The sequence below is a fragment of the Botryllus schlosseri genome, chromosome 13 (genome assembly GCF_051294905.1).
Source record: "Botryllus schlosseri isolate E-star chromosome 13, Bs_hap1, whole genome shotgun sequence".
NCBI classification, from domain to species: Eukaryota; Metazoa; Chordata; class Ascidiacea; order Stolidobranchia; family Styelidae; genus Botryllus; species Botryllus schlosseri.
Window position 1 is genome coordinate 24329335 of NC_137248.1, and position 13640 is coordinate 24342974.

Here is a 13640-nt window from a genome sequence, read left to right on the forward strand (position 1 = left end):
TTTCCGCGACCAATGTTTAGTCGGCATCCCTAAAAGGCTAAAGCCATTCTTGTTATGGTTGCAGTTGGGACGGAATCTTGTATAAACCTGTCATTGCCTGCACTATAGCAGTTGCAAAATTAAAGTCAGCACTATATCTACCATTTCTGCCTCTCTTGCGCTAAATGAACGGAGATGCGCCGCGTTCTTGTATTCCAATAAGATTTTTCAACTCAGAAATGGTCTATCAACCCCTATATACTTACCAGCTACCACCTTATGACGACCAACACATATATGGCATTATAATAATAGAGGTGAAGAGGCCGCTGGTTACCCGAGTACTTGAACATGCCATTTGGGGCACATAACTTCAGAATAACGCGAAACAATAACTTCATATTGTTAATTTATTCGCTAAAACCTAGTGATAGCCTACCTGAGTGAGTACTGATTAGTGAGTTGAGTAATGAGTATGTTACCTATCCGCTAGTAGTGCTGTCGGTCACAACATCTATAGATAACTAACCTACGGATAGATAGCCAACAGCCGTCGTCACGCTTGCTTGCTCGGAGGAAAATACTGTAATTGCCAATCCCATAGCTGACGACCCGAGCGCTCAAATTGAATAAAGTTGATCTTATTTGAACGCTACTGTCGAACTGATTCCGAAAATATACATTAAAATCTGATCGGGGCAATGGAACCGCCTCGAAATACACCTCAAAGTCTGAAAATTGGCATTGTTCTCAACAATCGAGGACACGCAAGGGTTATTGTTATGGTCATTGTGGTGCGTCCATGCGATTGTCTGGAACAATGCCGATTTTCAGACTTTTAACGCTATTTCGGGTTGGTTCTTTTGCCTTGATGAAAGTTTAATGTATATTTTCGGAATCAGTGCGACAGTAGCTTTCTAATAAGATCAACTTTGTTAAATTCGAGGGCTCGGGTCGTCAGCTATGGGATTGGCAATTACGTTGAGTTCAGATTGCTGAGCAGTATTTTCCTCCGAGCAAGCAAGCGTGACGACGGCTGTTGGCTATCTATCCGTAGGTTAGTTATCTATACAACATCGCTAGTTCTCAAAGCGGAGTCTCCATGCCAGCTACGATGTAAATTGCTATGATACAACTATACGCTATCTCGCCACCGTGTCGAAGACATAGTTGGGATGCTTTAGCCTAGGGGTGTGCAACGAGCGGGTGCCGTCCTACGAGACATATAGATTTCGGGGCCCTTCTGCGTCGGGACACGAAGTCACGCTTTGGCCTACATACCTTCCAGCAAGCATTTTCACTTGCGGGTATGTTATGCCGATGTTCACTCTCACGGAACCAGATCCGCCACTGCTGGAAATATCTTTATACAGAATTTAGCCGCTAGTGTGTGCCAGCGATCCTTAACTTTTGTTGGTCCAAGGATTTGGAACTCCTTATCACTAGAGCACAGAGGTTTGTCATTTGCATCATTCTGTCGGAATTTTAAGTCTCAACTCATTTCTACATATTGATACCTGAGAGTATAATCTGGTATATATTTTGAACTAGTGTTATAGTTTTTTTTTTTTTTTTTCTACTACCACTGTTTTGCGTTTGCGTTTTGTTGTTTAATCTTTTGTTGAAGTGTTACTGACCGACAGTTGCATGATATAAATGTTCTAACGTTACGCCTTGACTACAGCTGACTTGAAGACTACACATAGGGTTGTTCAGATTTCAAAAATTGTCAGGAAACTTCGATGCTTGTGACCCAAATGAAGGTTTAGTACATAAAAACACTTTTATGAGCAATTTTGGTCATCTTCGTCGTGATCTTCTATCCCCGAAAACCCCCCAAAGATCCACGGGGCAATTCTCCTTACTACTGAATATGCAATGCTGACCACGTCACCGGTTTATAGCTTTTGTGACGTTATCAGTTGAAAACGGCTGTGTAGAGATGATATATTGCAATAAAATAGCCATGATTTCAAAATTGTACTTAACTGCAGTCCCATAAAGGCCACATGCGTAACGATTTCACTCTCCACAACCTGTCTATCATGCTCAAGGGAATCATGTATTGGTTGCACCATTGACATCGGCTTGTTTTGGATCGTACATTGAAGAAGCGCCGTTGGGTTGCAATTCGTGAACAAATACTGATATTCCCGGCTACTTTTTATCCATAAGATATTATTCAAAGGTATGTAATGTCAGTAATACTTTTCTCAACTTCAAATCATCGGTAAAATACCGAGTTATCTTATTTTATGGTAGACTGCAATTTAGTTGAAGAAGAATGCCTGAAACAATGCATCAACACAATGTTCAGCGCTTGCCTTATAGATATTCTTGTCATATTCCATACGTTGTCAACCTCTTTAACAGTTAGAAGGACACAGTCCTGCGTTGTGGTAGTTTCGGGGCAATTTTCTTTCAGATATGGCGGATGTAGTAGAACCTCATCTAGAGTCGGTAACTTGGAGTGACTAATACACTCAGATGAATATCCTTCCGAATAGTGACCAGAATATCAGACCAAATAGTGGACAGACCTTAATCTTGTTCATGGTTGGTCCGCAAAACCCATATCCGCTTTGTTTCAGACTTTCATCTGCAACTAAATTGCAGTCTACCATAAAATAAGATAACTCGGTATTTTACAGATGATTTGAAGTTGCGAAAGGTATTACTGACATTACATGCCTTTGAATAATATCTTATGGCTGAAAACTAGCTGGGAATATCAGTATTTGTTGACGAATTGCAACCCAACCTCGCTTCTTCAATGTACGATCCAAAACAAGCCGATATCAATGGTGCAACCGATACATGATTCCCATGAGCACGATAGACAGTTTGTGCAGAGTGAAATCGTTATGCATGTGGCCTTTTTGGGAGTGCATTTAAGTACAATCTTGAAATCATGGCTATTTTATTGCAATATATCATCTCTACACAGCCGTTTTCAACTGATAACGTGACAAAAGCTATAAACCGGTGACGTGGTCAACATTGCATATCCAGTAGTAAGGAGAATTGCCCCGTGGATCTTTGGGGGGTTTTCGGGGATAGAAGATCACGACAAAGATGACCAAAATTGCTCATAAAAGTGTTTTTATGTACTAAACCTTCATTTGGGTCACAAGCATCGAAGTTTCCTGACAATTTTTCAAATCTGAACAACCCTACTACACATCTTGATGTGGTCATATCGCTGTGTTTGTCTTTTTTACATATTTGTGTGAACAACCATCGTACGAATAAAGAATCTGTCTGTCTGTCTATGGATAGGAGTGCGGGATGGTTCTTACAAAGACCTGGGTATCCAGGCACTCGAAGTTATTGTACAAAAACCAAGACTTATTTGACAGAACGCGTTTCAGTGAAAACTACAGTTGAAATCAAAACGAGGGAAAGAGTTGTCTATCCAATGAGACACTTGATGGCCTAAACCTGTCGATTACTTGTTGCACATTTAAACAAATATTGTCTTTTTGCATAACAGTTTTCGGTAGATTTGTGCGGATGAGATTAATTTTGCAAAAAAGAAGCGGATGGTGCTCAAAAAGGTTGAAAAGCACTGCTATATAGGTTTATAAATAATTCAGACACTGCGCTCGTTTCTTGAACAGCGGGATTTCCTTTTCTATGCATCTATTCAGCTTTCAAGGATAATTGAGAACAATCTGTGCTAGAGATATCGTTGGCGACGGAGTACTGATTGCTTCTGGGAGTCGCAGTAGGGTCGTTTTGACATATATTTGAAATTGCCACTTCTTGTAAAAGAGTAGAAAATAACGACGTGACTATTAGTCGAGTAGCAACGCTGACCTCTTTGGTCACATCTGGAGTTTGACATAACTTTCTACGGGCACCAAAATAAATGGTCGTTTGAATATTCCTGTGCAAACAATTGTTCATTCTTGTTTTGTTTCGCCTTGACCAGTGAATTTTCCAAAACGATGGAAACATATCATATTAATTATGTTACTCACTGTTAGCAAAGATCAATCGGACACAACACACGGAGATGTGGTCAGAAAAGAAGTAATTCCACCCATTTAGATTTCTCCTACATTTACACAACTTCACTAAGCGAGTTTAATTCAAGCTACTTCTGCTTCAGTTATTTAGCTTCAACTAGGCCTAGAATACTTTTGCATTTGCAAAACAAGTCACAGGAACACTGTCTGTCCATTTGCGGTCATCAAACTGATCCCGGCATGAGAGAGAAAGTCTGTATTTTTCTATCCAACTAAAATACAAAACAAACAGACGACAGCAATGATGGCATAAAATCATGCAGCACCTTACCGATTACCATGATGTATTCAGACGATATTCAAAAGCTATGGCATCTGTAGCGTAAGGTGCATTTCCATAACTTCACCGCTTTTATTTGTGCGGCTTTACAGCCATTGCTATACTCGGGCATGAGATAAACGTCTGGACACCTGTAAGCTAGAAGAAATGCATCAATATTTCCAGTATAGCAGCTGTGGCTTGTAGTTTTCGGACTCCCTCCTATTGTGCTGTAACGTCAGTAAGATGGCCGATGTTTTTCACCTCTTATGGTCGACAGCGATATTCCGTACAAGGTGTGATATCGACTCAATATTATCGGCTAATCGTTGGGCTCCACTCATATCTTCTGGTCAAATTGTAAGAATCATTCCGTTGTCTAGTCAAGTTCATTAGAAACCCACAATATTATGACCACAGTTTACGGGGTGTTTAGTCATTTGACGTCTATGGACTCCGCGATTGGGGCAAAATCGAGTACGTGGATGATATGATTCCGAGTCGAGCATGAACTACTATGACTTCATAACAGTAACAATAACTATAACAGTTGAAATATGTCACTTTTATTCACGACCATACAAGAAATGATGCCAGTTATACATCAGACATTTTGTTTCGTATTTTTGGACCACGACTATTTCTTGACGTTTAGTGAACGATGCGATGATGGGTCCTACTTGACAGAAATGATGTGCCAAGGCATACTAGGAGCTTTGTCCGACATACTTTTCAATGCTGAGATACGGCTAACCAAGATATTCGGTACTGAAACTATATTTCCAATTGAATATACTATTTTCATATTGAAATAAACCCGGATACTATTGGCCGACATTCGTCAGGGGCAATCGTCAGCAACTAGAAGAATATTGGACAGAACACTACTCAACAATCGTATCACCAAATATGATATCGCCGGCATGAAACTCCTATTGGCGTGAATTAGGTTGGCGGATTTTTAAAAAAGCGAACACCAAGGCGTTGATAGAATAGTACTCTTGATGTGAAGGGGTATGTTTTTATTACTCTTAAAAATCATTCTATCAAATCATCTAATGATTCGAGTCGAGTAGTGAGAGGTGCTTTTTCTAGTACTGAAATGATACGCTCCTTGCCTTTTAATAGTTACTTTGTCAACGGGAATTGTAGTTGTGATAGTACTTTCTACCATGGAAGCATTGATTGGCCGGTAGGCAGCATACGAAATATGTAGGACAAAGCCACGCACGTTTGCGGAAACGACATATCTGATAAGTCGTCATCAACCCACACCATTATTGTCATAAAGGGCGATGAAATTGGTGTGGTCGAAAAATACCAAAATCTTTCATGTGATGTCGAACTGGCATTACATTCTTTGTGGTCGCATAAAAGGTACATATTTGAACTTTCCAATCATTCATACGTTCGTGACATTATAATGAGTGTTTCGCGAATAGTCGACTCGATGCCTAATAGCGACTCAGAATCGAACCCCTCAGAGACTCGAGGTTTTGACAATCCATAATCGTAATGGGTTTATTTTCCTATCTCTGGTTCCGACGGAAATTGATCGCCGCTCGTAACAGCGCCCAGCGTAATAAGTGTCTCTCTCTTCTCGTTGAAGTAATCTCTGAACCATCGCACGTGATCTTCCTTCTCCTTCAAGGTTAAATACGGATTCGAGGACAAGCCGACTGTGACCGCCTCCATGAATTTTCGAATCGGTCCGCTTTTAGGAAAACCGTCTTCGAGCAGTTCGTCAAGAAATACGTGTTTGTAAAATGGCACGTCTCGTTCTTCCTCTATGCCTTCTTCGTTGTCGATCGGAAAAGACGGCAGGCGTCCTTGCTTTGACCAGCTCAACATTTCCTGGTAATAAAATTACTAATGTTCATTGCTGCATCGTAATAAAAAATACTGGAGTAGGGGTGGTCAATTCGTGGCTCGCCTGATACTTTTTGAAATGAGCTATATCATCAAAAAAAATTTGCGGAGTCCATAGGTGTACATTAGGACTGTTCAAAAATAACCTTTTTTCCTGAATCTTGCTGGCTACTTGATTAAATCGTTAGGTTGCCTTAAAAAATGACGCATGCCAAATTTGAATTCATTCCAACCAATATTCGCGGGTTTCGCACAGTTTGAAAATTTTGAATTTGCCAAAAAATGCAAAATTTTTTTTTTTCAAATTTCCCTTCCAACCCCATGAAATTGTTGGGCTGTCTTCAAAAACGATGCAAAACAAATTTGAATCAATTCCATGCTGTAGAAGCGGAGTTATTCAAGTTTTTCGATGATAATTCTGGGATCATTCACCGATCAAGGATAATCCCAAAAATTTGGAATGTTGATGACTAATAAAGCTATTTCAGCACATTGCTCAAGCTAGTGGAGGTGAAAAGAGCCATGCCCTCCCTGCATATTCCATAAATGTTTTTTGATTTTTCATCAAGTAGAGTATTTTGCAGGAGATTTATTAATCTTAAAATTTTTCTCCGCCCTCTGCACAATTTAGTGCCGTTAAATCTCGTTGCTTTTAGTAGCCTACACTTCCCGAAAAATACCAATGAAAAAATACACCTCATTTACGGAAATGAAGTGAAGCCCGCGGGATCGGCATATCGGCGCCAGCCATCACATACCAAGATACGGTATATAAAATGTCGGGCAACATGTGACTTCACAAGTGAGCTTCGGAATGAATGTCGGTTAAGAAACCGTGGTCCAAAATGATTATTGCGTGTTGGCCAAAACCTTCATTATTGATATGTCCAGGTGCCAAATAATTCTTTCCTTGCAATCTAAGCCCCGCGGTACAAATGCGACCCGCAATATATGCAAGTACTGAGAATAGTAATCGAATTAACTTTGAAATATTTCCGTGCCAACCTAGAACCTGTGCGCTCCGTGCACAATGATTGTTTAGTGCGTAGTACGATGAGTTACCTAATCTGGATAATCATTGAACATTGCCTAATCCGGCTCGCTTATCTGACAACTAAATAATGGCTATCAACCTTTTAGTGGGACGCGACATGGTTCAAAAAGCCCCATATGGCCCTTTGGCTACAAAGGTTGGTTTTTGTCAGACTACGACTGCTCGAAATATGTATTTCAAACTTCAATATTAGAATTTATCACAAATTCCATATCATATTTTAGGATAGCCCACAGTTCCCTGCTTATTGGTAAATTCTCTACATTTTATTTCCACGTTGCCAGCATCAAGGGTTATCAATGGCTAAGGTCAGTATAATCCAGGGGTCTCCAACACGTGGCCCGCGATCAGTTCTAAAATTCCATGAGAATGCCAAGTAAAGCTGAAATTGATCCAGTTTCAAAATAAGCTATTGTCCTATGCCCAACATCACCATCCCTCACTAGCTGAAATAGTTTCGGCAATGGCGACAACATTCAATCGAGAGAGAATCGGCTGATATGAATGGACTGAACATATTGCGTTGACGTGCAATAGCCCAGAGACATAGCCAAGAGCGAGACGCTTAAAAAATGGCTTGGGGCTTCCGCACAAGATCTAGCTTTGTGAGGAGATAGTCTTTCAGCTAGTACCGTGTCTCGCTAGCCCCAATATTTATTCCTTAGTCCCAAAAAAGCGCTCATAGTTGAACACAAAATTGATGATCACAATATTTTATGTTGGGTTTGTATTTCTTTAATCAAATAATACTTCTTTTATTGTGACTTAGACTATGCCCGACGCCCATGTTAGAGAGCACAGCGTTGTACCGCAGTAAAGATTTGAAAACATGGTTGCTAAACCGCCTCGATATTGCATTCTTGTGAGCTGCGAAATTTGAAAAGTGGCCCGCAACCTGTTTCGAGTTGGTGACCCCTATTATAAACGGTATCGGCTGGCCAGGATACCAGACGTAGTCGGTAAGAAGTACTCAAGTAAGTTTACCTACTTGCATTACTTACTCAGTGGTCATGTTTTTGGACTACTTCCAATTTCAGTTGAATAGTTTATTTGGCAAAACTATTTGCTTTTTACAGTTTGGGTTGTGGAAAGTAGAAAGTAGTTATGGGATGAGTTTGTATCAATTTTATGAGCGAAATCGTCTTAAAATTGTCTGCCTAAAATAACCCGTATTACAGCAACAGGAATATAGATTATTTTCATTACAGGTCTTGCAAATGGCTTCATTTACGTGTGATTCAGTAAAAGTGTTCGGCGAATCGGCGGTACCTACTTCTACTTCCACTGGAGTATCAATGTTTACGACTTTGACCACTTCTGACCCTTACACAATCTGGTGATAGCAAAATTGCTTCAAAGAAATTGAAATTAATATGAAGTTGAGCAGGTCTACCCTATCTAAACATGCACGTACATATATCTCATTAGTTATATACTGATTTCTCACGGCTTTTCAAGTTGAGGGATTTATTTCTATTGTTCTTGACTGGGTTGTGCTCAAACCTAAAGGAGTCACAACTCAGCAGCAAATGTGACAGATCAACTCAAGTCGCGTCAAATCATTTACACCCCATCTTAAAGGCAAAGTACTCACCATATATTGATTGCTTGGTGCCTGCAAATTGCTTACGCTAGCATCCTCTTCCTTGAATTCGTCCCACCAATCCAAGGCTGTCTTGTAGTCGGCATAATGATCTTCTTCAACAACACCTAAATTCAAGATATGCAATTACGAAACCCACTAAACCCATTCAGGTAGCAGGAGATGGTAGTAATTTTCTAACAAGGTACGCAGGATAGCACCCCACGGATGCAATAACTGAAGGTTTTTCAAACACGAGAACAAGAAAATTATATATAGATATCCGATAAAATAGAAATTCATTGAGTTTCTTCGGAATTGAATCTAGTGAGTTGTGTTATATTAAGTTGCTGAGTTTAAAAGTCATTATAGCTAGTTATAGTTGTGAGTTTTGAATAGTTAGTAGAATAGTAGTTCTAACGGTTGCCAGTAAATTCGGCCGGTAAAGTCGGCTGTGACATCGGTAAATTCGGCCCTTCTAGAATATTGTATTAAAATGTATTACCAACCGTTAACATGAATTAATTACATAATTATACTATTATCAAGTGATTTGGAGGTCAGGGTATGCGTGGATCGCGTAATCGCGGGAGATAGCGCGGATATTCACGGGGCCGAATTTACCCGGTAAATTCGACCCTCGGAGAATTTTGTATAAAAATGTATTACCAACTATTTATCCGAATTAATTACATAATTATATTATTATCAAGTGATTTGGAGGTCAGGGCATGCGTAAATCACGCAGTCACGGCATGATTAGATCACGTGACGAGACGATGCTAGGGGTTAGGGTTACGGTTAGGATTAGGGTTCGGTAATGTTATTGTAACTGTAGGTTGGGAGAGGAGTATTAGGATTCGGTAGGGGAATATTAGGGTAGGAGGAGGGTGACCCCAACCGTAACTCTAACCCTAATCTCCCCCCTCCCAACCCTAATACCCGTCTCCCCAACACTAATCTTGGAATACCCTAACCCAGGGCCGGCCAACCCAACTCTCGAAGGTTTTGAGTGGCCCGCGAAGTAATTTCCGAAATTAGTAACGTTATCAAAAATGGATTGCACAGATTGTGAACTTGCAAGGTCAACCAAAAATTTGATAAGTCTGGCTGCATCACTTGAGATGTGAAGACTAAAATATCAGTTTCCATGCAGAATGAAGCAGAATAAAGCAGAATGATTTGCGATAGATTTATCATAAGCAAAAAATTTCCTACACGCTTCGCGCAATATGTTGTCACTCGATTTCTTGCTTGTAATATTGTAACCCATTTGTGAAAATGAAAGAACTCCTAATGTATCAGATTGAGTCGAACTATATTCACGATTACGAGACAAAGTGTCATTCAACATATGCAACCTTGTGTTTGCGCTCGCAGAAAAACCGTCCACTATGAAACCTAGGCACAAAATGATTGACGCATGTCGGTCGAAGCTTTCGATATCGACATGTCCAGGCGCCAAATAGTCCAGTCCTTGCAAACTGAGCCCAGCGATATACAGCAGGCACGCATTATAGTCAAGTGACAATATTATTGACCTATGAACTTCGAAAATATTTCGCGCTAGGCGCGGCTAGTGGCCCGCGCAATAGTTCGTCAATCGAATGTGGCCCTTTGGCTGAAAAGGTTGGCCACCCCTGCCCTAACCCTTAGCCGTAACCCTAATTTCTCCTCCTCCCAATCCTAATACCCATCGCCCCAACCCTAATATCCATCAATAATATCCCTATTTGAGAATAATAATTCGTATTAAATGCATTTATAATGCAAAATAGATAAGGACCGAATTTACCGAGGGCCGAAGTGACCGGCGGCCGAATTTACCAGCCGAATTTACTGGTGGCCGAATTTACTGGCAACCGTTCTAGTTCAGTACTGCTAGTTGCGCATTTTGAAAATCCAGTAGTCTGCACAAGTGTGATCTGAAGACTTATTCTACTGCAAATGATACCCCAGAGGTTTGAGACTAATATACCGTCTACAATTGACCAAGGTTCACTAAATTGATTTATAATAATCAATAATTACTTTTGCGATCATCCGAACTTATCTTGAAGATTCCAACCCGTTCTTTTCCGTCTCTCAAAATACGCTCGCACCACTCGACTTCGGAGTAATCCATTTTTTTCATCACTCGAGTGCCCTCCTTCTTTGCAAACCTAGATCTGGAATATCCCTTTTCGTGATTGTTTTTCGTTGAACCACGGACCTTCAGCTTTTCCAATCTTTCTGTTAAATCTTTATAAGTTTCCCATCGACGTTCTGCATCTTTTTTGTCATGATGTAGCGCATTGGCTACGTCTTGAACAATATGATCGCTAGTCTTTCGCAATTTCTTATTCACCTTGTGAGATTTCAACTCAACGTTTGTTGGATTTATCGTAGCGAAGGATTCATTTTCCTTGCCATCATTTTCCGATTTGATGTTTTCTGGTTTTGATGCGTGTGGACCACTCGTTGTTTTGGAAGAGTATCGAGCCAGTACTGAATTGCAGTTATATTTGTCTATATTTACTTTAGTTTGTTGAAACGCCGTTTGGCAACGGCACAACGATCTACCGAAAGATAACATATCTGCAAATATTTCAAGAACACAGGTTTAACGTCCCGTCAGTAGGGCTGATCAAAATCAAGCAGCAGAGCGGTTCGGTTCTAGCCTTTGGGTCGAGTATCCGGGTATCAGATCACTTATCATGGCATCACAACAGTACAAATTTTGTTGAAAGTTCAAATATGGACCTTTTAAGAGTCCACAAAGAATGCAAGTCCTACATCACAAGGAAGGAAAGGAAAGGACGTAGTTTATTTTTGTCCTTGATGTTTTTGCGGCATATACACCTACTCATGATACACATACACACGATCTGCGCATATGCATACCATGAGTGCATGATGTGCATATGCCGCCGGATAAGGAAGTGCAGATATAGCCTTTACGGCTTTCTAAGTCATGCACCACCCCTCCATGCTATCCCAGTAATGCATGAGCGCCAAGCAGGGAAGCCATGGATACCAGTGTTACTAATCAGGTCTTTGGTCTGACCCGGCCGGGAATCGAACCCACGACCTACCGATCAAGTAGCCGGACGCTTAACCATTACGCTATCTTGTCGGTAACACCATACACCTATTTTATTGTACAGGTACAGTATAATCAATTGTAGTGCAATTAGGCAAAAGTAGGTAGCCTCCTACCTCAAGTAGATAACGTACAAACGCACTTTTGCATCTGCAAACCATACTTTGAAAGTACGATCCAACGACGCCTTCAATGTCTCAAATGAGAAAATTCTCAAATTTCTGACTCTGCAAGTCCGGCTGGTGTAACGGCTGCAAAATCCTGTTAAAATACAACCCTAAACGACGGACCGAACGAAAGTGCTAAGTGCTCGACCCACCAGGCGGACCATGACAAAATGTCTCGAAGGTACGTAAACAGCGGAACCTGACGGAGGATCCATCAATGGGGGGAGGGGGCAGGTGGACCTGCTTATAACCACAAAGTCCCACAATTAAAAAGAATGTGCCGGAACAGGCGCTGCTCGTAATGCTCCTACTTGAGATGTACAGACAGGCTGAGGAATTGAATGATGACCGGGCTAGAATCCGGTAAGTTTTTCCATAACACGATGGGCGATCCGGACTCAAATTTTCCCGAGTACCGGAGCCCAATCAGACGAGGATTCTAAATTTCTAGTCTACTGCATGAAAACGACTTTCTGTTTGTTTGTTTGAATTATCATGCACTCGGATTATTTCTGCACTGGATCCCGATTAGCAAACATCAATGCATTGCCGAAGTTTAATTAGAACAATGTAAACGGCAGGGGCAATACATGATCGGCCATAATCCGAATATTTTTTAATCCGGATATTAACACTAGAGACGGAAAAAGAATCGATATATTATCAGTGTATGGTTATGGTTCATACCGTCATCTAATGTCTCGAGATACGACTGCTGAGGATTGTCATGTATTCCTTCGCAAATGGGAATTATTTCAAGGGGCACTAATATGCCGGCAGATCAAATCAGTAATCAGCTTTGGCAATGCTGCGAATCTGCGTTACAAACAGACCTTATCAAGTGGATACCTGAATAAGATATACATGCAGGGAGAAGCCAAGATCTCAATATGTGGAAAGGTGGCGGAAAGCATGGAAATTAGATCGGGAAACAAGCAGGGGGACCCTATATCCATATATCTCTTTACCATCACGACGGAGTCCCTCCTACAAGGGCTAAACCACCTCACAAAAGGAACTAGGTTGACAGGCTGCAACGCCCCAATAGTAGCCCCATCATATGCGGATGACGTAACAAAAACGTTAGGTGATGTGTGAGATACCGGTAAGGTAATGAAACTCATAAAAAATTGGAAAAGCCAGCGCGCTAATAATTAATGAAGAGAAAACAAGTGGCATAAACTTTGAGACCTCAAGACATCGTGGTACCAATGCCAACTTCAGATGGGAACAAGAAATAACCATCCTAGGAAATACGATAAACAAAAATGAGAAGCAACCCAGAAAACAATGGAATGTAGCGATGAAAAATCCAAAAGAGATCATGAAAGACGTAGAAGCCATGCATCTGCCGAGAAATGAAAAAATAGAAGCTATAAGATCCAAAATCTTGCCAATCTTCACCTATCAAGCTATAACCTCGAAGATACCCAGAGACCTTGCGGCCAAACTGAAAAGGAAACTAGTATACTTTCTCTTTGGGCTGGAAAGAAGCATAGTATACCAAAAACTAGTCCTACGGAAGGAGCTGGGAGGGCTAGGTCTCGTGGACATTCCTCGACTGCTAGACCTCACCTTCATTAAACCGGCAATCGCCTACATTAGGGAAGAAGGGGA

At 40.9% G+C, this 13640-nt stretch overlaps 1 protein-coding gene across 1 annotated transcript; it reads right to left on the reverse strand.

Annotated features, from left to right (window-relative positions):
- Positions 1-4191: 4191 nt before the first annotated feature.
- On the reverse strand, positions 4192-11415 carry LOC145453955 (uncharacterized). Its single transcript, XM_080331919.1, has 3 exons — positions 10806-11415; positions 8787-8902; positions 4192-6123 (listed from the first exon to the last, which is right to left on the reverse strand). The coding sequence occupies exons 1-3, from the start codon at positions 11347-11349 to the stop codon at positions 5791-5793; spliced, it is 993 nt and encodes a 330-aa protein (XP_080188045.1). The 5' UTR covers positions 11350-11415; the 3' UTR covers positions 4192-5790.
- Positions 11416-13640: the final 2225 nt, after the last annotated feature.